This window comes from Megalopta genalis, chromosome 5, assembly GCF_051020955.1.
Source record: "Megalopta genalis isolate 19385.01 chromosome 5, iyMegGena1_principal, whole genome shotgun sequence".
NCBI classification, from domain to species: Eukaryota; Metazoa; Arthropoda; class Insecta; order Hymenoptera; family Halictidae; genus Megalopta; species Megalopta genalis.
In genome coordinates this window covers 11362205-11388552 of record NC_135017.1, presented here as the reverse complement: position 1 = coordinate 11388552, position 26348 = coordinate 11362205, and the positions used below count along the sequence as shown (strand labels likewise).

The 26348-nt window shown below is 41.9% G+C and overlaps 1 protein-coding gene across 16 annotated transcripts in view; it reads left to right on the top strand.

The window, feature by feature from the left end:
• dnc (phosphodiesterase dunce) overlaps window positions 1-26348 on the top strand; it is a 540449-nt gene that overhangs the window by 506145 nt on the left and 7956 nt on the right. For 15 of the 16 annotated variants that reach the window (XM_076521357.1, XM_076521359.1, XM_076521356.1 and 12 more), the window contains 2 exons: window positions 18479-18572; window positions 22441-22670. In XM_076521357.1, the coding sequence (XP_076377472.1) occupies window positions 18479-18572; window positions 22441-22670 (324 nt within the window). Of the gene's footprint in view, window positions 1-9808; window positions 10323-18478; window positions 18573-22440; window positions 22671-26348 lie in introns of those variants that run through there. The other variant, XM_076521366.1, reaches the window with a different exon arrangement.

Sequence of the window (26348 nt, the reverse complement as noted above, 5' to 3'; positions counted from 1 at the left end):
GTCAGAACTTCGTCGCACCTAATTCTCAAAAAAAAAAAAATCCCTAACGCGAATTCCCACGGACGGAGACCCAATCGATTGCCGTCACCGAGATTCCGTAAATTACGATCGATCGATTCGCGCCGCTATAATTAGAGCTGGAAAAGGCAGACCGGGAGATAAGATTCACGGTCGTCCAGGCGAAACAGACGCAGTTTCTATCATAGTTGCTCGAACCGAACGAATTGATAAAGCGGCAATAGGCGCACGCGCCACGCTTTGTAATTGTCCACGAGGCGAGCTCGTGCCGCTCGGATCGCTGTTGACACCGATTATACGGTTGAATTCGAGAGGTGCAAGTGTCGCGGCGATAGAAAAGTGCACGGCATCAACAAGAGCGACCGACGATATTCCTGACACGATCTCGTCGACCGGTTGCCGCAATGATTTATTGCGTTGCAACGGCAGAGATCGCAGCTGATAGAACGCCGGAGCGAGTCGCATCATCGTGGGAACTGCTCCGCGAGATCATGCATATTGATGTCGTTGCCCTACGCCTTCGACCTCTGGAACCAGTTACGATTTTTAACTGGACGAATCGAGATGTAGACTGAGCTATTTAAAGGCGAATTATGATGAAGTGGAATGCGACTTCTATTAAAAAATGGCAGTTAGTATTATTTGTCGCACTTTTGCCGCGGACAAAGTCCGATTGGGATTCATTACTTCTGTTTTTGTTAGAGAATAAAGCGAATTGAATTTTAATTTTCATTAGTTCGAATTGTTAAAAGGTTATAGCTCAGAAAAAGGCAGTAAATGCAAGGGGTTACTTCAAAGTGCTGTAACTTTGCGAGAAAAAATCGCAGCCGAGTTCTTTTTCTCTTAAATTGAAGGGAAAGGATCGAACTTTATTCTGCCGCAAACCGCATCTCCGAGAAAAATTTTGCTAAGTTTGTACACTTCGTCAAACTTGGCAGTTTTCAGTGCGTTGCAATTTGCAAATAAATTGGCAATTTTCAAACGTGTCCTCGCATTTGAGAAGTTACAGTGGCGAAGGTGCATCGAACATGAAATCCAGGAACACTGTCTTAAAGTAGAGATTTCAAGCTTTAATTTAAGAAAAATGTCATCGTCCTGCGATAATTTTTCGCGAAGTTATCGCTGCTCGAAGTTGACCAATTTTCACCCAAACTTTGTCAATGTATAATTTGTTCGAGCGGTGTACAAAGAATTCGCATAAATTATGCAGAGTTCTCATAGCCTATAAAATTGTCAGTTGTACACGAATCTTGAACAGACTCGACCATTCACTTAGACAGCGAACGATTCGCGAGGTCCACTTGGTTCCGAGTTGTACAAAAAATTCAATCTACGTGTCCTCGTGGAAGAGCAAAATGGTGGAAGAAATTGATCTCATATTTTCGCTGAACACGAGAATCTGAAGACGTCGATGGAATTTTTTTCTAGAACCCAAGAGACACAAGTACACTTTTCGGCTTGTTCATCGAAGCGGACAGTCTACGGAAATGGTCGAGGCAAAATTCCGTCCAATGGCGTGACCAGTGGGCGGGGCTCTCTCCCCACCCACGCCTTCACAATTTCGCACACCACGCGGATCTGTAGTAAATTCTGCAACAGCTGAAACGAGGTGCACGCTATAAATCCTAATCGGACATTGTCCCCAGAAAAAGGAGGATAAATATGGTCGTCCATGATTGCCGCGTAATTAATGATCCGTTGATTGAATTTTATTAAACGAACCGATGTCAAAGATTATCCGGAAGGGCATCGCGAGGACAGTTAAATGTTAACGGGGTAATTGCTAATCAGAAAAAACGATTACTCAACTCTCTGCTTTCTGTTTTCTCGTCTCTACGGTAATACCATGTGCGTACGAACTTTTTGTCGCGAAATCGAGGTGTGATCGCCAGGTGTGATGAGTCGCAGCCGCGACATTCGATTGGCTGCGATGCAACTGACATTCGCGGAATCGATCTCAGCTGGACGATAATCGATTTCGGTTCGATCGTTCGACGACTCAACCGGTTATCCGGGTCCCAAGAGACCCGAATCGTTTTATAGACAAAGCTTTTACGGGCCAATCAAGCTCGCCCCGATTAGGCGGATAATAGAGTCGGTTAGCCGGCGGGCACACTGAATGGGATCGTGTTCCCCGTTTCGAGAACACAACGGTGTCGCTTTGCAGAACTTTCAGGTACGCGTCGAGAAGTTTGTCTCCGCGGGAAGACAGGATGTATGTATTCCGCGCATAGTGATGTAACGCGAGACGCGGTTGTAATTCCATCCTGTAACGAAGACGTCGCCGCTATTCCCCCGTCCGACCCACAAATTTATGAACGGCCATGCCGTCGGCTGATTCCTCTAGCCGGTCTGTCAGACTGCTGCAATTTTTGCGAGCTTGATGTAGTAGCAGACGAGAGATTCAGACGGGAGGAATGAAAGAAGTCGGCGAAAGGCGCTGCGATTGCAATCCTTCGTCGGAACGTCGTCTCGCTTTGAAGATCTTCGTCGATTTATTTTTAAGAATCGGTTGGACTCTTTGGGACTTTTCAGTCATTTTACTTGGTCGTTGACGTACTTACAGGTATTTTTGTATCGAAGTATCTGTGTTCGTTCGTTAGGGAACAATAGCCTAAGTCGAGACTGTTATGAAGTGCTACAATTCGCGCAGATTAGAAAGTTGCTCGAATTAGACAGTCTTTGTCAATTTATTTTTAAGAATTGACTGGACCGATCTCTTTGAAACTTTTCAGTCATTTTACTTGGTCGTTGACGTACTTACAGGAATTTTTGTATCGAAGTATCTGTGTTCGTTCGTTAGGAAACAATAGTCTAAGTCGAGACTTATAAAATGCTACAATTCGCGCAGGTTAAAAAGTTGCTCGAATTAGACAGTCTTCAACAATTTATTTTTAAACAATCGACAGGACCGATTTCTTTGAAACATTTCAGTCATTTTACTTGGTCATTGACGTACTTACAGGAATTTTTGTATCGAATTATCTGTGTTCGTTCGTTAGGGAACAATAGCCTAAGTCGAGACTTATAAAATACTACAATACGTGCAGGTGAGAAAGTTGCTCGGATTAGACAGTCTTCGTCAATTTATTTTTAACAATTGAGTGAACGAATCTCTTTGAAACTTTTCAGTCATTTTACTAGGTCATTAACGTATCTACAGAAAATTTTGTATGGAAGTATCTGCTTACGTTCGTTCGTTAGAAAACAATAGACTGAAGTTGTTTCAGTGACGTTCTGATTGGAGCCGAGTGCAAGTTTCGCCTAAAATATCAAGATCGAAGCTCGATGGCGACAGAGAGCCGCTTCCCAGACCACCAAAACCGGTGTCCACCCACGCTTTCACATGCGCGTCATGGCTTTCTTATGCTTCCGACTTTGTAAAATAAACTGCGGGTTCCGTGCCGACTATCTACGGAAATGTTGACTCTCTCCCTCTCTCTCCCTCGTTCTCTCTCTCTCTCTCTCTCTCTCGTTCTCTCTATCTCTCTCTCTCCCTCTCTCGTTCTCTCGTTCTCTCGTTCTCTTTTGATAATACCGAACCGTGGGAAACGATCAATCGCCGATGTCACTAGCGATTATTATTCTACATGCAGCAAGAACCGACAGCATTTCTGCGATAGTCGAAGTTGCAGAGTGCGTTGCATAGGCTGCAGAAATTGATATGCAAATCGATTCTTATTTTATCCATCGCACAGTCTCAATAATGTGAGATTATTTATCGCTTTACCGTATCCTGATATACGTATAATTAATATAATTATTCACTGAAACAATTAACTCAGTGTTAGTATAACCACAGACCCCAAATAAAAAGTACAAAAACTATTAATCTTATTCCAGGTAAAAGCTCCAATTTTAATTCATTTTTAACCAGTGCATAAAATAATAAGAACATAGAAAAATTTTCTTTTCAACACAATTTTCTACAATATTGCAATCAATTGTCAAGAGAAATTTTCAGCAATTTATTGTACCATTTATAATCGCACTTGCAATTATTTTTGTTCAGAAATTCAAATCAATGTTGAAAAAGGTGTAATTGTAGATCTAAAGAAATGATTGAACCTTTTTACTTATTTATTTCATTTGATCTAATTATTCAAATGGCAGGAAAACTGTTTAAAAATATGATAATATTAATATGATAATATTAATGTAATAATATCAATATGATAATATTATGTAATAATATTAATATGATAATATTATGTAATAATATTAATATAATAATTAATATAATACTATAATATAATATAGTATTAATATAATAACATCATATAATAAACATGTAACATATAATAATCGACGTTTTAGCATACAGTTAAATTGCTATGAAACGAGATAGAAATGCGTTGTTCGGGTCACTGGAAACCCCGGTAAATCAGCGATAAATGAGCGAGCCTCGTTTCGCAGTATCGTCGGGAAATTTCGCGAAAATTCGTCGGATTTCGCGTGACCTTAAAAGTCCCGCGGAGAGATTTCGCGCCGGGATATGCAATTTCCGTCCGGGAAACTACGCGCGGAATCAGACGGCAAATAATAGGAGAGAAAATGATCTGTCTCGCGGCCCCGCGGCGTGTCATATTCCGAGATTCGTATACGCGTAAACTCTACGTGCGCCGTGTCACGTTCTCGCCAAGCCATGCCTCTATGCCAATCGACAGCTGTCGATCGGGTCACGCGAACAAAAAAAAAGAGCGCCGGCACCGATTCATTGAGTCGTAAGGCAAATAAAGCCTGGATTGCCTCGTTGATATCGCCTGATCCGCGGAGGATTCGGAGATACTTTGTCGAAATGTTATCGCAATGTCGCATTACATCGTATTGTATTAACGTGAAATGGATAATCGTAAGAATTCTTCGGATCGATAAGAAAACGATGAGGCTTCAGGTAGTCTCATCTTCAATATTAATACCATTGCAAAATTGATTAGACCATCGGATCATAATTTTTCGCGCAGCTTACCGTTTAACGTGTTTTTTTTCGCACGAAGTAATTCCTCGTAGAAATTAACTGTTTCTTATTTTATATAAGACAAAATTCTTTATATAAAGAACAAAATTCTTTATATAAGACAAAACTTATTTTATATAAGGCAAAATTAATTTGCCCATCAGATGACAGTTTTTTTTTTATACAAGCCATTCAAGATGTATTTTTTGCAAATATTTCTATATAAAATATGAAATATTTGTTGCAAAGCGTCGCCTTCTAAATGTCGACGTAATTATTTCGTGGCGAGTTTAGATTAAAAAATTTATTTAAGGTAACACTTTCTCGTAAAAGTCAACGTTTTCTCGAAATTAATTGTTCCATCGGACAATAAATTTGTGCACGCCTCGCTTCCTTGCGCAACGTACTTAAATATTAATGTTCTCGCAAGCTTAATTAGCCCACGGTGCAATCAGCTTGTCATTTAAATAATTTTCCATAAATCTTGTTTTTAGCTTGTACACTAAAAATCCGCGCGGTTCCGAAATCAAATGCAAATGCGGCGCCGCATAAAATTCACGGCGGTCTCTGCAACCGTCATTGAGAATGTAATTCAATTTTTATTGCTCTGTTTGTCGCCGGCAGAAGTCTTTGAACTTTCGTTTCTGCATTGTGACCGGCAAAAAACGGTTCACGATGACCGAGACTGCAAAAAGTGTGTCGTTATGTGGTGCATCGCGACGCTACCGAGTGCAGTTACACTTCGATTTCTCGGGAACGTTAATAAATTCGCGGAGTGACTAAGCGCCCTTCGCGGTCGCGTACATTTTCAGGAAATTGTGCAATGTGTTGCGACGAGACAATGGCATTATTACTGTCACTTGAAGAATTCAGAAGCCGGCTGAATTCGCTTGCGATTCGGTGACTCAACCGAAACTATACGGTTCTGGATGCGAGCTGAACTGCTGTTCGTTGCGACTGCTATTTAAGGCTGAAATACAGTAGCTGTTTGAAAATTAAGATAGAGGGAAAAAACATTCGTAAAATGCATTGTGGTTGCAAATCTTTTCTAAAACCACGTCTCGTGTGCGAGTTAGAATGTTGCTTAAAGACGATCTTTGGCAATTTATGTTTAAGAATTTACTGGACCGACCTTTCTGAAATTTTTTAGTTACTTTACTAGGTCATTGATGTAACTATAGAAATTTTTTTATGAAGATATCTCTATTAGTTCGTTAGAAAATAATTAGCAAAGTACAGACTTGTATGAACTGCTTCAGTAACTGCAACTTCGAAAGTTGCTCAAATTAGACAATCTTCATGAATTTATTTTCAACAATTCACTGGACCGACACTTCTGAAATTTTTTAGTTATTTTACTAGGTTATTGATGTAACTATAGAAAATTTTTTATGAAGATATTTCTATTGGTTCGTTAGAAAATAATTACCAAAGTAGAGACTTGTCATGAACTGTTCCAGTAACTGCAACTTCTTTAACAATAAACTAAACCAATCACTTCATTTATTTTCTCAGGCCATTCATATATAACTAAAGCCATTTTTCAATGAAAATATCTACGCTGTACACTGTGGGAAACAGAAATGAAATCAAAATGTCTCCTCTTTTGACAATTTTTCACAATTTTCACCGATATTCTTGCAAAACTCGCTGCTGAGTAATAATTTCGTAGAAAACTTAGTTGCTAACGATAACACGGCGGATTTTAGGAAGTCACCAATTTGGCAAGATGTCACGAAAACTACGAGCCTCGTTTTCCCGAAATAGGCGACGTTGAGCACCTCCGACGAAGCTCCGCGTTGACTCACGTGAGCAGCTAGTGACTCCGAAAGTGAGTCAATTTGATTTCTCGCGACATTAGGCCGGCCGATGATATCAGGGCCAAGAGGAGCGAGGCCTCGGTTTTGTCGCCAGCTTTGGCAGCAAAGCCGAGATTCCACGGAATATTTCCACGATTGAACCGCAAATCACGTGGACGCGTATCGCTTGGTAGTCGATCCGCGAAAATGTTCTTTGGGGGTAAATCGTTGCGCGGAAAATTATTTCGGGGAGGACTGTTGCGTAGAAAACTATTTCGAAGAAAATTGTGCTGCGATGTAAATTGTTTCGACGGAGATTTTCATCGGGCCGTTTCAGATATTTATTGGATAGCCCTCGTCGAGCAGTTTACTCGGCAGCACGGTAGAGAATTCGAAAGCTCGCAGCAGATGATTTCGGGATTCGCAGAAGCTGCACGTTTTCGATTCTATTTCGTTTGTTTCCACTTCGCGGAGAAATTGTGATACGGCCCGTTGCGTTTCTCCTGAGATTGAATCATGGGACACTCGAGTGTCCAACGTGATCGTTCGCCCGGCGACTAGAAACAATGAGTGGCCGGTTTCCGAAAGAAATGCTGATGCACAACGAAAACAAAGGAACTTTTTTTCATTTCGCGGGCACGTAGTCAGGTGAATTGTTTGCCCAGCCGGGGAACGTTCAACAATGACATTGCGTTCGAGGTACCGGTCCTCCCGGAATACTCTAACGACGATCAGGTGTGGGCGCCATGGGAGGCGCACTCCATAGAGATTCCCTTTAAATCGGAATGCTATCCAGCCTGAGGGGAAATGGCTAGCTAAGAATAATAGTCCGAAAATATGTCGGAAAGCGCCGGTTTTCGTCTCGACTATTATTACCCGACGTTGTTTTCATTACGGTGAAATCGATTCCGTCCGATTCCGCCGAAACGCTTCGGTTTCCGTCGAAGATCGTTTCATGGGAATCACCTGTCTATGGACAACAGGCTGCCGAATTGCGTACGGGAGCTCCGAAATTCCCGAGGCAGTTCGTTGAACCGAGTAGCGCAACGCTCGAAGGAAGATACACTTTTCTACGGAGAAGAGTTCTTCGGAGAAACTTCGACGCGAGGCGAAACAATATCTCGATCGATCATCTTCGGCTCGTGCCCTTTAGCGTAGCCCACGGCCGCTGAAAACTGCAGAACGTGATCATTACGAGACACTTTCCGCAGTCCCACTTGGCACCGGCGACGGAGGCCAAGAGCGTCAATTATGCGACAGAATCTGAGATGCGTCTCCGCTGACGCTGCTCCGTAACCCAGCCATGTTTTATCTTGGGGTCTAGGTTAAGTTTCGGGAGGACTTAAGCGGATCCGGATGTAAGTTCGGACGCGGCACTGTCTCAAACTTTAGTTGCAGTCTTTACAGTTAGACTGCACACTGTGGGAACTCGAATTGGATCCTCCGAAGCTAGTTTGCGCTATTTAAAGCAGGGATCCTAAAGGCGAGTGTTCATCTGAGAGTAAAACTCTCGATAGATTTTTTACAGGTTTTTTACATTTTGTCCCAAAATTATTGCACAAGCGGGAAATGAGAGGTTCCTGAGGTCATTCGAAGTAACTTTTTCCTCAGCGAAAATGCAATCCGCGGCTTCGTTCACGAGTTATCGACGAAAAACAGTGACCAATTAGAGAACGAGGGCGGAGCTAGGACGAGCGGGGGCGTGGCACCGTACATTTTTCTTTAATAACTCGTGAACGAAGCCGCGAATTGTATTTTCGCAGAGGAAAAAGTTACTTCAAATGACCTCAGGAATCCCTCATTTCTCGCTTGTACAATAATTTTGGGGCGCCCTGTATAGTTTCGCATATGCGGGACCCGCCAGGCCCTTTACCCTTGCCCGCGTCTTGCCTAGCTGTGATGTGGAGTCTCGTGGCTAGAGTCGTACTAGGGCAACTGCTAGATAGCTACTCTCATAGTATGAAACCGATTCGTTTTGAAAAACTAGAATTTTTTGAAAGAATTTAATGTAAATCCAGCATGCATTCTCTAAACCTGGCTTGAACGCTTCAGAGCCAACTTGGATTCCAGAAAACTAGCTTGATCGACGTCCTCTAAACCTAGCTTGAACACTTTAGACCCAACTTGGACTCCACAGAACTAGCTTGGGCCCTATAAACTTAATTTAGGTCCCCTGAACACAGCTCTAATTCTCTTAGCTTGATCGACATCCTCTAAACCTAGCTTGGACTCTGCACATCCAACTTGGAGCCCACAAAACTATCTCGGATCCTCTAAACTTAGCTCGAGTTCTCTAAACGCAGCTTAGATCCTCAAAGCTTAACTGGCGTCCTCTAAATCTAGCTCGAACTCTCTAAACTCTTAAACCCTCTGGACTTGTCTTGTATCCTCTGAACCTTACTTAGACCTCCTAAATTTCACTTGGATCCTCTAAATCCAGCAAAAACCCTTCTGACATCTTCTCTTCCCAAGCTGTTCATCTTCGTTTCTAAGGTGACAATGCGAGAGAAATCACCGTACACTTTGAACCAAAACTTGGACGCCGTAATCTCAACTTAGACCCTCTATGCCTACCTTGGGCTCCTCGTAATCCTTCGATCTTCTTAGCTCTTCCTAAGCCAGATCCATGCAAATTCTTTACTTATCCTCGCCCATGCTTTACCCTCGATGCTCCCGCAGAGAGGCATAATAACCTATCCCAACTGTACCCTTCAAACGCCCTAACCTGGTCTAGCAGCCCAGGCCCGACCTTGGAAGGCTAGCCGAGATTAGCCCAAGCTAGAACAAGCAGCGAGCTATTTCGAATCGGCGGCACTCCGACGACTCGTTCGCAGAAGAGTTTCCGAAAACGTGAAGATCCGCGGATTCCCGCCGTTTCTGGAAAGCCTTATTCCCGGCTTGTGTGCGTCGTCGGGCGTCCCTCCCCACCACCAGCTCGCTCGAGGCGAGCGGAGCGCTAGCGCGCGAAAGAGACAGCGGTTTGGCTGCGATAAAAAGCTGGGAGACCCGACGCCGGCACGTAGACCACGTTTAGCAGTCGAGTGACGTCCACGCTCACCGCAGACGTCCTCCGAGGCTTAGAGCAACCGTTGTTATAGTGAAATCAGTGCGACAGCGAGACTGTCCCCGCGACTCTTGCGACCCAATAATAGCGGCACCGTGGTCTATAATAGTCGATTGTATTTTTTTTCTATCGTTCCTTTGATACCTTTTTCGCTGCGTTTCATCGACTCCCGCGGAAGACCGCACCGCGCCGAGTAGAAAGTGTGTTGTCCGCGACAGGTTCGGTGAAAGTGGAGCGATTTTCACGTGGAGACACGTCGGTGACCAGCTGGATTACTTCCTCTTTGAACTCGTGCCGGAGACTGTTTGTTCGTTGGCGACTCTATTTGTTGTTCGTCGGCCGAGTCTCTAAGGACCCGCGAAACATGGTCCAGCAGTTGGACACCGAGTTCGGAACCGGAAACTTGGGCGACGCCGCTAGGTACTTTAACCAGCTGAGAACCCTGGCGGACCTTACAGCCATGGCCAGCTTCGTTGTTATGCAGGTAATCGATTACGAGAGCTCTTATCGGGGACCTTTGACTAATCCTCTTCAACTGTGGCTCGATTGATTGGCCCATGTTCGCCGAACTCGTTTCTCGCGATAGTCCAAGGACTGATCGCGAGGCAATCATCGCCTGTCTTCGGCGGCATAGGGCCAGGTCGGGGTGAAAGGTTCGTGCAATTTTCGTGATGTTGCGGTTTCGATTTTGAGACACCGCGACAGTAGAAAATTGCGGAATAAAAATCTGGTGCGTTCATTGCAAGAAACGGGAACTGCGTAAACATTTATTTCCGATTTGAATAATTTTAACGAGATACAAATCGTGTGAAGGAATTATTATATTAGTATGATTGTGTGTCAGTGTTTCATGTTACATCTGCTCAATTTTGTCATAAATGCACAAAATCCGCAGTCTACTAATAATTGTTCAGTAGTCAGAGACAAAAGTCCATTGTTCCACGAAATTGTATCTGAAGGGGCATGCAAGTTGGCATAGTTATTCACCGTGGATACAATTATGGGAGTTCGACTTATCTGGGAACTTCGACTACTCCTGACCAAGCTCGATCGTTTGTCTTTTCTTCTTGCAGGCTTATTTTTTATGATAGCCTAGAGACTGACACAATTGTGTCAGGAAGGGAACATTGACACCAGTTTTCATTAAATTCAATCTTCAAATTTTTCTATTCAATTAATTCTTCCGTTCAATTAATTCTTCTGTTCAATGAGAATTCTTCTATTCAATTAATTCTTCTTTTGAATTCATTCTTCTATTGAATTCAATACGCAATGAAAGTCACAAAAAGTTGTCATAACGTTAAAAGTATTCAATGTAATAGCATTTAAAAAGTGTTTTGCCAAGTTCGCATAATTATTCGCCAGAAACGCACGAGATCATTGCTCATTGACTACGATTATCCTAAGAGCAGCGACAAAAAACGACTTGGGTCAGCCTGACAATTAGTTAAACAATATTCGGCAATTTCGAAAGAGTTGAGGAAAAAAGATTCACCTTTCGACCACCTAGAAAGATTCAGATATGCTATGCTTGAAATAATAATTCGTTTTTGTACTAAATGGAACATCATTAGAAGCGAAGAGATGCTAACTGTTCCAATTACATTCGTTAATTAAAAGGAATGTACGGTAAAGCTTATGTTTTGAAACAATACGTGTTCGCACGTTTTTGATAGGTACATTTTCTCTCATAAATATCAATTGTAAGAGATAGAATTTCAAGTAATTAATAGAAATTTAGACACACATGAGATACTACTTCAATTAATTACTTAAAGCACGACTCAAGAAAACACTACTTTTATTAATTATTTGAAGTACGACTCAAGAAAATACTGCTTCAATTAATTATTTAAAGTACGACTCAAAAAATACTACTTCATTTAATTATTTAAAGTAGGACTCAAGAAAATACTACTTCAGTTAATTATTTAAAGTACGACTCAAGAAAATACTGCTTCAATTAATTATTTGAAGTACATACTTAAGAAAATACTACTTTAATTAATTATTTGAAGTATATACTTAAGAAAATACTACTTCAATTAATTACTTAAAGTACATCTTAAGAAAATACTGCTTCAATTAATTTTTTAATGTACATCTTAAGAAAAAACTACTTCAATTAATTACTTAAAGCACATCTTAAGAAAATACTGCTTCAATTACTTATTTAAAGTACATCTTAGAGAAACATTACTTTTCAATTAATTGTGTCCAGTTCATTACTTCAATTAATAATTTCCTTTACCGCGACATAAATAACTGTTTTCGCTACACGTGCTTGTCTCCATGACGTGAAACAAATTAAAAAATATTATTTCACGCAACCAAGAATATCTAACAAACCGTTTCCAACACCTTTTCGAATACCTTCATCCGGGTCCGCGAAGATCTCGAATACTTTCGTCGGCCGTGAAGCTCGCCGAGAGAGCAATTTATACGACAAGTTTGTAAAAGTTGTTTGTTGTGATCGCGCCGGGGAGCATTGACATCGGTAAATAAATATTCGTCGCGTGAGCTCGGCGCGTGACGATCGGCGGGCCAGTGGACAGGTGGCGCTGAGCGAAAGAACGCGGGAACGATTGCGGCGATTAATTAACGACAATTAACGGCGGCCATAATCCAGCAGAACCGCGTCGCATCGTCGCGATGCGAAGTCCTGAGCTCCGTTTTTCTTGCACGAAGGTGCAAAACGGACATAAATTTCATTAAGTTCTTCGAACAAACGCTGCAAAAAAGACGAGGGGGGTGACTTTGGAATTAGCATGAAAAAATATTTGCTCGCGATTGCGCCGTATCATAGAGTCTAAGATAAAAAAAAAACGGGCCGCGATATTGAGCTCGGCGAAGCAGCATGTGCTCTTGTGGATTTAGCCTGGATCGCGCGATTTACGCGCAAATCTCGATCCATATGTTGCCCCCGCGCGGGCGCGCAACTCAATTGTTATTATTAGAATCGAAAGCCTCTCGTAAAATGATCGAAAAGTTTCCGCTCCGGCGTTGCAATGCTTATCAGCATATATTGTTTACAGAGAGAAGGAATAAAGGACGGATTTGGGTATCGTGGCATCCGATTTCGGTTGTCATTATCGACGCGTTTCATTGCGATTTTGCGATCGGGTCGCGCGCTATTTTATTTTTCGCACGTAAAATACACGTCGAACGAGAGCCGCGAGATTAATGTTTATCGTGGCGAGATCGACGCTCGAATTTCATATCGAGAGGGCACGATGCCGGTGTTTTGATTGATGTAAAAATATCAGCGCGACGTCGAGATGGTAATCTCAACGAGAATTTCGTGGAAATTCGTTCGATTTGTTATTATTTGTTTGAAACGCAGACGCTTCGTCGACGCTCCGTTTCACGTATTACGGGCTTTTGGGCGCGCGCGCGATCGCGCCGCTCCTCGGCGAAATTCATTCAATTGAATTCCGAAAGGGAATATATATTTCACCGGCGTTAATTATTTGTACGAATCGGCGCCGGTGTGTTTCAATGTGCGCGAACGATGTCGCGCGGATACGGGCGAGCTTTATTTATCGCGACAATAAACCATTCGCGTTCGACGGACTTAACGGCAGACGATGGCAATTTATATTCCCATTCAGAACGCGAAAACGGCGTTTGGCCAACGACCAAAAATGCCGCGAAATTTCTCGTAAGCCTGGCCAAATACTCTCGGGCGGCCGTAATCTGCCGAGAAAAAATATATATCGGGGCTTTGGGCGCGGGGCTGATAAGCGTTATCAATGGGCACGGGATCCAGGATGTCGCCGATAAGAAGTGTCATGGGGTCATGTAATCGCGGTACTTAATTAATGACGACTCGTTACGTGGTTCAAGAGTAAACTATTGGATGCAGATCCGTCTCTCTCTCTCTCTCTCTCTCTCTCTTTCTTTCTTTCTTTCTTTCTTTCTTTCTTTCTCTCTCTCTCTCTCTCTCTCTCTCTCTCTCTCGAGTCAAGGTTCTCGCACAACAAACTGTTCTCAGACTTTATCAATTGTTGTTCCATGGCTTCGTCTTGATTTGTGTATTTGCCACGACTCACGGGACTTTGGACCTATCCCTGGCATCCCTGAGACTTCAGGCTTCGGTCGGACTTTAAGAACATCCTCAGACTTTATTCGAACTTTATTCAGAACTCACTCGAGCATCGGTGATACTTTCAATTTAACACGAATGTTCCTGAGACTTCAGACTTCTTTCGGACTTGATTAAAACTTCGAATATCACTCGGACGATTCTAAGTAGTAATTTGGAACCCTCTGAGACCTCAGACTTACCTCAGAACTGAATGGTAACTTTAGATCTCAGCAAGATATTTGTCGACATTAACTTAGACATTTCTGAGGCTCCAGAACTGACCCAGAAATTTCTGAGACCTCAGACTTAATTTCGACTTAATGAAAACTTCAGAGCTAACTCAGACGTCTCTAAGAAGTCAGACTTAACTCAGACATCTCCCACATTTCAGACCCGACCGACATATCCGCCACACTGTAAATTTAACCAGAAAGTCCCTGATACCTCAGATCTAAACCAGACATCTCTCAGACTTCGTACCTCTCGGAATATTCAAATGAACGTAGAGACTTGATTTAACGAGCCACTTTAATCTTCAACGCGATAATAGTACGTCCTACTAAATTATGTTGAAGATTAAAGTGCCTTGTTAATATCCGAGTCTCTCCGCGTTCGTTTAAATATTCCAAGAAGATTCGACCGAAACATTCTTGAGACATCAGACCTGCCTTGTTCCCACGAAAACTCGTCCTGCAACGGTGCAACTAACAGAATTTCCGACACCGGTCGTTCCGTGGAAGGATCGCGTACTTTTCCACGATCACGCGATCTTGTCTCGCGCAATCTCGGATTTCATTGAATTTGCTTAACGCGAGATCTAAGATAGCAGGAGGCCGCCGAATGATAGTCCGAGGCATCGCGGCGATAACGAGCTACGCGCCGTAATCATCGTACATCATTGATGTATCATATTTTGAGGGTACCCAGGCTTTGTCATCGACGGTGATATAATTCGCGTTGAATCGCGACACGTCATTTGCGACCGACACGTTACCATCGCTCTGGTTACCTGAGCAATTACGTTTACTGTCGCGGAATCGATAACGGAATTACCGCGTTAGTCACCGTTTTCCTGGAACCGACACGCTGCTGGCGCACAGCGCGATCGTCAATGGACGAAATTTAAAAAAGTCGCTGCTTCATATCTATTCATAACTGTGTGCACGATGTGCTAAAATGTCTAAATAGTCATATTTAGCAACAGAACGTTCAAAAAACTGAGCGGGAGATTAATTTCGAGTTTGCCGAGCGAATATTAAGAAGATGAAGTAGCACGTTGGTTCACACCGCAGCTAACCCTGATCTAATCTTGACCTAACCTTGATCTAACCGTAACCTAAATTTCAGGTAAGGTTTGAAGAAAACAGCTCAAAATATTCGGGGACTCTGATTTCGAGATATTCGTAAATAAAAATTTGTTCGTACAAAGTTGCCAACAAAATAATAATTGAATAAATGCTTATTCAATAAAAAATAAACAATAATATTTTTAAGAAATCGTATAATATTTTCTTTGACGAAGAAACGAATCCTGAATCTGAATACTCGCGATCGATTTTCCCACGGATGAAAATGTTCTCTCGGCGGTGCATTTTTATTCTAGCTAAATGAAACTGCATTCCTATTGCAGCTGAATGAAACTGCATTTTCATTCTTGCGAAATAAAACTGGACCTTTATTCCCGCTGAACGCGGCCCTGTTTTTGTAACGAAGCGACACGCGTAGCAGAAATAACTTTCACCGTGTCAAAGGAAATGAATGGGAAGCTTCTCGGAATAAATTGAACGAGATGCCGTACGGCATCACAACGAGCTTTTTAATTCAGCCGAATGCCAGCCTACGCTATACGCTTGGAAACCGGAGATTAGAGCGATTCCCTGACCGGCTCAACATTACGTGTCATTCCGAAGCGAAACGGAAGCGTTCGAAGAAAAGACCGTGCCGGCACTTTCTCACGATTCAATTATCGGGTGCCTGTCCGACAAAGAGACGTCCGAGCCGATAACGCGAGGTTGCGTCGGAATCAATTTATTTATATCGACGATAAACCGTTTATCAGGTAAATCAGTGTTTCAATACCGTTTGAAGACATTCTCGATAAAGTCGTCTTTATCGATTATCAACTTAACGACTGTTACCTTATCGATGATATAACGTGCATTAGGTAAACGATACTATCACGTAGATACGTGCTATTAGTAATTTATTTTAAATGATTTAAAAAGAGTAATTTGATATAATTTAAAAAGTAATTTGAGATAATTTAGAAATAATTTAAAATAATGTAAAATAATTTAGAATAATTTAAAGTAATCTGAAATAATTTTAAGTAATTTAAAATAACTTTTAAATAATTTTAAATAACTTCAAAATAATTTTAAATAATTTTAAAGTGATTTTAAATAATCTAAAATAATTTTAAATAACTTAAAATAATCTAAAATAATTTAAAACAGTTGAAAATAATTTTCAAACAACTTAAAATAATCTAAAATAATTTTAAACAGTTCAAAATAATTTTCAAATAACTTAAAATGATCTAAAACAATTGAAAATAGTTCAAAATGATTTTCAAATAACTTGAAATAATCTAAAATAATTTCAAATAATTCTAAATAATTTGAAAAATGATTTGAAATAATTTAGAACAATCTCGAATAATATTAAAATAATTGAGAATAATTTCGAGGTAATTAGAAATAATAATTTAAAATCTACCTCTTTTTTTTCTTTTTTTTTCCCAAACATCATCTCTCTCCGAAGTCACGTCGAGCAGAGGGGACTTTCTCCGCCAATTACCCCACTAATTGTCGTGAAACCATCGGCTGGATTCTTCGGATCATTAACCGACTCTCTTTCGTAGCCGGGAACGTTAGGCACGCAGAATCAAGATCACGTTTGGCCAATTACTGTGCGCAGTTTCTGCCCGATTGCCTCTTCGGTGACCCAATTATGTCTGCCTCTGTGTCCCGGCGCGCGGCGATGCCATTTCCCAAAAAGTTGGCCGTGATCCATAACTTGGTGCGATTTTCACGAGACTCTGCCGTCTCGCGGATATTTCGCGAACTATTTAAATTCTGTTTTTCAAAATCCGCACGGTCTCGAGAATGTTGAGCTCAATGCCAACGATTGGGAAATTCGTCGAACACTGTGCCACTTTGACTTTCGCGTAGAACCGAACGTCAGCTTCCCGGCGAAACAATTCCATTGTTTAGGCTGCTAAAGAGAGAGAGAGAGAGAGAGGGGGGGTATAATTGAGGCTCGTCGAGGACCAGCTATCAAAAGGAATTCCATTTCGCAGTGTCAACGATCAGTTAGCGATCTCCGTGGAAGATTTCGAGTCGAAATAGCGGGAAGGGACAAAGCGTGGGTGGCGAAAGGGTAATCTCGGCGAGGCTCGAGTCGGGTTTATCGCGTTCAGAAAACAACCTATTCGATAACAGGTCAGTCCTCTTTGTGCATCGATATCCGCGTAATCGTTCGGGATAAAGAGGAATCCTTTGCTGCTGCGTCGCTGATAAGCAGCCAGGCCTCTCGACAACGGTACCGGCAATCTGTTTGCCGATCTCTCTCTCTCTCTCTCTCTCCCTCTCTCTCATTCTCTCTCTCTTTCCCTTTCTCTGAGTCCACGGATGCACTCTCTGCACCGCCGCGAATTGTTTATCTGCGTCGAAATTTCATGCACGACACACATCGCCTGTAAACATCGTAAATTACCAGCGATAAGGGTCGCCGAACGAATCGGAAGCGAGAGTCACGCGATTGTTTGACGAGCTTCCGCCCCGTTTGCCAGCGAAACGATAGCTCCTCTTATCCGAACCAAGACACCTCAAGAATTTACACCTAACCCTCTTTTTAGCCACGAGTCTACACGTGCAATCGGTCACGAAAATATTTCGACACTTCTCTCGAGTGGAATAACCTTTTTTTCAAACAGCAGCGAATGACTAGAAATTTTTTTCAAACGTTGGAGAACCGGTTTAGTGAACAGTGACTGACGGAGATGCTGCACGAATTTTAATCTGTTAGAATTAAAAAGGATGTAAATGTATTAAGTATATCTTATTTTATTTTAATATATGTTAAATTATAATATTATGATTTAATTATAAAATTATAAAATATTATTAAACTAAATATATCTTATTTTATTTTTATATATTTTATATATTTTACATATTTTATATATTTATATACTTTAAATACTTTATACATTTTATACATTTTATACATTTGATATACTTTATATATTTTACATATTTCTATTAATTCTATTATATTTTACATTATTTCTATTACATACTTCTTCCAACAATTCTTACGTAGATCTTAACGCTAAACTATTTTCGATAAAATGTCAGGACCTAGAAAATCCAATAATATTTATAACCTAGGTCCCGATTGACCCATGCACTGTCGAACGAATGTCAACGTAGAAAACACGAATTTTATCTTCGAGAGAGAGTGAGATTGGTGGGGATAATTATTGCAGCGATTAATTGGAAAGCGAGTGGCACCGAGACTAACCGCTCCGATTTTTCTTTTTTTTTCAGTTCCAGCGAATGCTGAACAAGGAACTCTCCTACTTCTCCGAGTCCTCGAAGTCTGGCGTCGAGATCTCAGAGTACCTCTGCACCACTTTCCTCGGTGAGTACACGGAATATTTGCTCTCCCGCGATCGCCTTTTCGATGCCGGTGCTCGCCGACCGCCGGACACCGCGCGGAAATTCATTTACTTTTGACGAAAGTTCATGGTCGACGCGATTCTATTCACCAGGGAATCGATAATAATTGCCGGTCAATCCGGTTGCTTTCGATCGCCGCTAAAAATAGACCTCGCCTCGCATCAACATTTTAGCGTTTCTGCTCCGCGGCTTCCGTAATGGAACTCTCGTTGGAATTCGTTTCCTGCGCCAAAGTAATTCCAGTAATTACAGTAGAATTTTAAAAATGACATAAATCGCGAACATTAAAAAAATTCCACCTTTAACTAGAAAATTTGTAATTAATTTTTGGCGGAGTTGAAAGTGCAATCGAATTTTCAATGGTCGTGAATTACAACATTTCTCGAGAATTGTATTGGGAAATCTTTTTCATGTTAATTAAATTTTAATTGTGTCGGAATTTAACTGCAAAGGTTAAAATTCATTTTTCGCGGAGTTAAAACCGGCGACGAATTTTTAATGTTCTCGAACGATATCATTTTCCAGATTGCATTCAGAAATCTATTTTTTATCGCGTCTCTTGCATTAGGTTCGCACTGAATTGTTTTCAAGTAAACACAATAAAAATCTCGTGATTTATGTAACGTTTTATTTAGAGCGTTTTATAAAAATTCTGTTGATCTTTTCGACAGAATTTCCGATTTCGTGCCGACTCGAGACAAAAAATCAGAAGCCTCCGTATTCGGTGCAAGTCTAACTATGTTCTGAACTAAAATAACTCGGTAATATTGCTTATTTACGAATCGTCTGACTCGAGCAATTTCAATTGAAACATTGCAGAGATCGATTTTCTCAATATTTTTTCGTCCTTGGCGTGCTCATAAAATAAGACAAAAAGCGTCGGACGTTAAAAATATTGGTTCACGCGATACCACGAGAAAATGCGTTTAAGATACTCCATAAATTTCGAGCGAATTGATCAACTTTAGCGTGAAATATCGTGTCAACAGTTTCGAGAAGGCAGGTTCCGAGGGAAACGCGTCCGAAGTTTCTCTAACCAGTTACATCAAAGTATATACACGTCTTTGGAACGTTTAGAACCCCGTTATTCTTCCGAATTCAAACAAATCGTTTGGCACGCGCGTTCCGCGATGCTTGCACTTTATAAAAATGTGAAAAAGGGAATATCGATCTTTCGGCGGTTTCAAAGTAGGCGAGCCGTTTTACAATCGATCAGAATTTTAATTGGATCGAGACGCTTGTTTCCGCGGCGCCGAAAAGACAAAAGGAGAAAAATAATGGATCGGCGAGGCCACTTGGAGAGCATATATCAGGGGCAACGAAACGAGCACCGTTCTCTTACGCGTCGAAGGCCCTTGAGAGCCCGTAGACGTATGATAATTTCTCGAGCATTCATCCCGTCCGACGCGCGCTTTGTGCAACCGAGTCCTTTTTGCTCGTGGAATCAGGAAACGGCCGAACGTTTGCGCAAACCTCCATTCTCCTTTTCATCTAGGGACGCGTGAAAAAATCATGCTTGCCGCCTGAGTCACGAGAGACTCGGGAAGCTTCCGTATCTCGCAACAATGTAATCGATTGTAGCAGGAAAATCGAGGATGATTTATGAATTTTTTTGTAACCGAACCAACGAGTCTATCAATTCCACATTTTTTACGTAAATTAACAAGTCTTTTCACAGTAGTATAAAATTTATTTCATTGAAAAATAACAATCTGATCGAAAGTTGCAGTGTCTCGAAGAAAGACTCGAAAACGATCGCGCATGCTCGCGAGGAACCCAGAGGAAGCTCGCCTAAGAATTTTTTCAAACGAAACTAACAAATCCATTAATTTCACATTTTTTATATACATTAACGAGCCTTCCGCGTGTAGAATAAAATTTATTTCACGCAATGATAATGATCTGCTCGAAAGTTATAGCGTCTCAAAGAAAGGCTTGCAATTACAGCAATTACAGTCTAAAAACGAGAAAAAGAGTGCCAATGTTTTTTCTCCAAATGATCGAATTTCGCAAATATTGATTTAGTAGCGGGGTTCTGTGGTAAAAGAAAGTGCGCGGAGGATGTCTGCACAGTTTCGTGCAAATCGGACGACTGGTTGCCGAGATATGCAATCGTGTCGGACATTGTCGTTTTTTTCCCGGAAACCGAAGATTACTAGTTTGCTAATTATACGAGCGTTTTAACGACGCGTGTGTTTGCAACACGATGCAGGGAGGGGGAACGCGTTTCGGGCCCATTTAGTTAGGGACACATCTAAAAATGGACGGGAATTAAAAGCGGAGGGAACATGAAAGGCAGATAAGCGCCGACGCTTATTTAAATTCGAATGGATAATGAGCCGGCGGCGTATTTCAGCCTTATGCGTCAGGCACGCGTCCTTGAACGGTTGCCGGACGAGTTAGCACCGATTGATCGATCCAAGCCGGATAAAGAGATCGCGGATTACACCTGGTGTCGATCTCCTCTCTATCTGCTCCGGACCGCCGGGTCCGGGAAGTTCTGTTATACACGTCGTAACGTTGTAACATCTCGCGGAACTCCGGCGTTCCAGCGGAGAGATTTTCGCCCGTTTCGCGAGAAATTAGCGAAACCCTCTGATCTTCGTGACATCCGAATGAAATCAGAATTACCGCGCTCGCGTATCAAATCGGAAGCACGGCGGCTCGCGCGTTCCATTTTTAATTAAACATCGCAGAGCACCGTTTCATCCGCGGCGCAACTTTTAACCGAGTTCGCGGATATAGAGCAGCCATAATTTAATTGTAGCCCCGCGTGTGGGTTCATTAACGCTACAGTTATTCGTAACGAGCTCGCCGTCTCTGCGTTATCTAATACTCGCCGGCTGAAATTCACGGATCAAGAAAATGGGAAACTAGCAAATCGTCGGGTTACAAAGTTCTGTAATTTCGTTCGAAAATGGCGGAGAGAAGTCAGCCTAGGCTCATTTCAAAGGGCGTGAAATGTGCTTTTAAAGGGCCTAAGCTATTCTACGATTTGATTATCGTGTTGTTAATAGTCGCAGCTTTAGTAACAATGTCGATTTTTTGACAATTTTTCGACTCTACGAACGTCTGGAGAAATAAAAAAATTTTTACGGCGATTGAGACCACAGTTTTCTGAAAGAATCGAGTTTCCTCTTTCCAACGAGTCCAAAAAAATGTACCTACGATTTTTCCTTACCGTTTTCTCGCACTCTGAACGAGGACTGTGCCGCCACATTAAGTTATTCGAAGCTCCCACGCGTCGACGCCACGCCTTACCTTCAACCTGCGATAAATCGGCAAGAAAAAATCGCAGCTCCATTTCTATTAACCCGTTCGAAAGCTAAATCTTCACTTTTTATTTCTACGCTGGTCTTACCACCGGAAAAAATTTATTGCCCCCTGTACAGACTTTCGAATTCGTAAAATGACCACAAAACGACAGTTTTCACAATTCCGTCTGTATCTCGCGGCTAGGATATCCTAAACAAAATCAAATACGGGATTCTGAAACTAGACATCGTGCCCTTCAAAACGAGCATAAGCGGAACCTCGTACGATTTTCTCCGAGGAAGTTACAAGTCCTAGAATATTGGTCATCGGCGATCAGAAAACTGGTCAAATTGAATAAGTTGGTTGCGTAGGCCGAGGTCGCCGAGCGAGAAATTCTAGTGTTACGTAAACAAATTACGCCACACTCTGAACCCAACGATCCGTGAAATCACGTTCGAGCAGCGTCGCAACGGTAGCATCGGCCATTAATTTGTTTCGAGGCGGCCGTTGGCCGTAATACGTACTTCTCCCGGCGAGGCCCCGCTTAATTTCCCGGCTCGGGTTTCTGTCCGCAGACAAGCAACAGGAATTGGATCTGCCCTCACTGAGAATCGAAGATGCGGTCGCGGCTGCAGGCAGCACAGATGCGAGGGCGGTCAAGAAGATGGAGCGGGCCCAGCGGGGCCCGGCTGCCATGTCCCACATCAGCGGCGTGAAACGGCCGCTCACGCACACGAACAGCTTCACGGGAGAACGTGTACCGCTCTACGGTGTTGAGACACCCAGCGAGGAAGAGCTCGGCAAGGTAAGAATCCGTTGGGACCGTCGGGGTCCTCGGGGCCCACCTGGTCAGTCACCTGAGAACAGTTAGACGAGGATACGGTTCGATCTGGGGGCCATGAAAGAGAAAAGCAGACAGACAAGTCTCGAGATAGATCGGTGGATAGGGCCCAATCTGGATCGGTAGATAAGTCCCAAGTTGTGGATCGACAAGTAATATAGTGATTGATAGGTGACAAGTTGGATCGATAGACGAGTGCGAAGTTAGTTTCATTGTTATTTTTTTTAATAAGGCCCAAAATAAAATAAATTAGTCCCAAGCTAGATTTATCTTTCAGATTCCGAACTAGATTTTTCTACAGGTCTCAAGCTAGATCGATAGAGTACGGAGTTAATTTTACTGATATTTTGAATAGGTCCCAAAATAAAATAGATTAGTCCCAAGCTAGATTTATCTTTCAGATTCCGAACTAAATTTTTGTACAGGTCTCAAGCTAGATCGATAATTAATAGGTCCCAAAACAGATAGAAAAATAAGTCCCAAATAAATTGATAAATAAGTCCCAATCTAGATTTATTTATAGATCATTTAGAGGTCATTTACTGGTCAGAACTGATGATTAGGCCCAGGTTAGATACCTAAGCGTGTTCGATCCCGAGAGGTTAGACTGATTTAGACATTATCGAAGCTTTCCAATTTCTCAGAATAATAATAATAATATAATAATAATAATAATAATAATAATAAGTCTTCCTCGTTGCTTACGTGACAATTACATAAACGGCCGACAATCGTGAAAGCGAAATTGACGTACGACACTTTCTACCCATCCCGGGAAGGTCGCTGCCGAGCATATTCAGACTTTTTGGCAAGTCTCGCTTGCACAACGTAATTAAATCATCGACGTAGGTAACATTGCAACCCGGCCGACTCGTTTCGGGAAAGGTGCCACTTTGCGTCGACATACAATTTTACTAAAATATGTTAATTGTTTTTTCATTAAATAGAAAGTTTCTCGTCGATTTTATTGATGCTACTTTTTGTCATACAACGACTTGTCCCTGACACAAAATTTTTGTTAACGAACGTTTCCTCATGAAATTGTTCGAACCAGAATTACTCGTTAATTACATGATAAAAGGTTACAATAAACAAATTGGTGAAGAACTCTCTCTCTGTTAAATAAGAAAAATTGCAATCACATATAATCTTCTCGAACAGTATTAAATATGTGTCAAAAATATATTGTAATATATATTAAAACTAGATTGCAATGTATATATATTAAAATTATTATTGATTATTATCGATATGAAAAAAAATGCATTGAATTCCCTGGCATTAATCGTCGAGTTCGAATTTCGAGAAAAAATTGATACAAATCTGCAAAAAGTGTGTCTAATTTCAAAGAAAACAAATATTCAGTCATTGACAATAAATAATATGTCGATAAATAAGGCCTTCTCCGGTCTCGCAAGTCGGAATTTCGATTCGCGTGGGTGCCTTCTGAAATAAATCCGCCGGCAACATTTCTCCCTTGGGTCTCCATAGCTTCGAATCGCGGGAAAACCGCAAATCGGATCAGGCAGCGCGCTGCGATACACCAGATTTAATCCCCTGTTAATTCCGCGCTGTTGTCCGGTTATCAATCGGGTGTGCACAGGACCCCGGAACACGTGTAATCTCTCAGAGGAAGAGAGAGAGAGATCGAAGATGTGTCTGGAGCGCGTTCAGCCGCAGCTGCGGGAGGATTTGCCGAGCTGTCCAGCTGTCTCGCGAAAACAAAAACTTGGTCTTATCATTTTTCCGCGGTGTCCTTTGTCCGGCAGCTGCGTCGTGGCTAGGACAACGGTACCTGTTACTGCGTCGACAAACATTTATTAAATTTTTTCTCCGCTGTTTTTCTCGATTTTTCACGAAAAAAAGAAACGATTCTTAAATGCTTTTTTTTTATTTCTAAAGAGTAATGCATTTTGAAATATGACGAAAATGAGAGAATATGCGAGAAATATCAGAATGATTGGAAAATATTTCTATTTTCTCAGTTGGAAGATATATTTATTGAATTCTATGAATTTTGTCGATAGAAGAAATTCATTTCCACGCATTTCAATTCACAAAAAGAAATTCCGCAATAAGTGACAATTCAATTACGCAATTCAATGTTAATTCTTATATTTGAAAGTTTACGTGAAATACAAAAATAATCACTGCTCATTCACGTGGACCTAAATAAATGATTTAAAACGATAAAATATATTTCATATCTATGAATACAATCTCTCAATTCTCACTTATTAATTATTACCCAATTGTTTATTATTCATTGTTCACTCGACACAACGCGTCGAATAAATAATAATTACACTGTCGTCCGTAATTAATACAATTGAATTGTTAAGTTTCTATTTGTAATTTCGCTCCCGTCGAATCACGAATTACATTGTAATTTAATTGAATTACGAACGACGGTGTAATCGAATCAGAATATAATTGAATCACATTGCAATTTGATTGAACGACGACCTGAAATACAAATTGCAATATAATTAAATCAGTTCGCGATTTAATCGATCGGCGACCTGAATTTATAAAATTACAACCGTAAATGAATTGTACTTCGTAATTAACAATTCGTCGAGTAATTCGATGATAATTCCGCAGAACTCCGCCGTTAGTTCTGGTTTACGATCTGGGCTAGGAAATTTCCAGCGGCCGGCGAGATGCCGCAGCTTAAATATTTGCTTCCTGCGCTAGCTGGCGGGACGGAAAGAATAGAGAAAGGACGGGGGGAAAACCACTCGGATGTACGTGACCCATCAGCGGACGCCGGGAATCTCTTTGTGCTCCGTGTTAGCACTGATAATCGAGCTCGCTGTTTAACCAGGCATTCGGCAAATAAAGCGCCGTCGATTCCAGGGGTTCAAGGCACCCTTCCGCCGCGGAGTTTTCCACGCGGGAATCTCGTTCGCGTCGCGACCGAAACAATCGTTCTACGGTCACGGGACGGCTGGGTTGCAGGCTCGTGATCGGCCGAGCGATTCGGCACGAGGCCGCACAAGCGAACAGATAACATAACCCAAATTCCCGAATCCCTTATCGCAGTCATTATCGCCTCGCCTATGTTTACGGCGGACCCGCGCAGAAACCTGCACGCGACACGAGCCGAGGACGCGTCTCCCATCTGCTCGTCCGAGGATCCAGGCTCTAATTTTCGAGAGGCATTCGCGCGACCGTCGGGAAACTTTCCGTTTCTCGGCGTGCCGTTCACCTGCTGGCTCCGATGCTTCGCACGTAGCTCCGCTAAGTACCATTAAGTGTCCACAAACACTCGCCACAAGTTCAGGTCGCGACCTTGCCGCGCGGCTTTTCTCGATCTCGGTCACGGTGCGCGATAAGCTGACGGGAACAGATTTTTTTCCAAGACTCGTGGAAAGGATAATCGTATCGTTGACGCGTCGTTCGATAGGGCATGAACAGAGGGTGGTGCGTGTAAAATTTCATCCCTCTAGCTTGTCCCGGGGGGTAGTTATGGGGAAAAATATGATTTTCGATCTTTTGCCGATTTCGCCCAGATTATTTTGAGCTAAAATTTTGAAAAAATTTTCGCGTATTACTGCTATCGAAACACACGTTTGAGAATTTTTTCAAATTTTTTGGTTCAGTATTGTTGCCTCGACGAGGGTAGCAACGGCGAGGAGA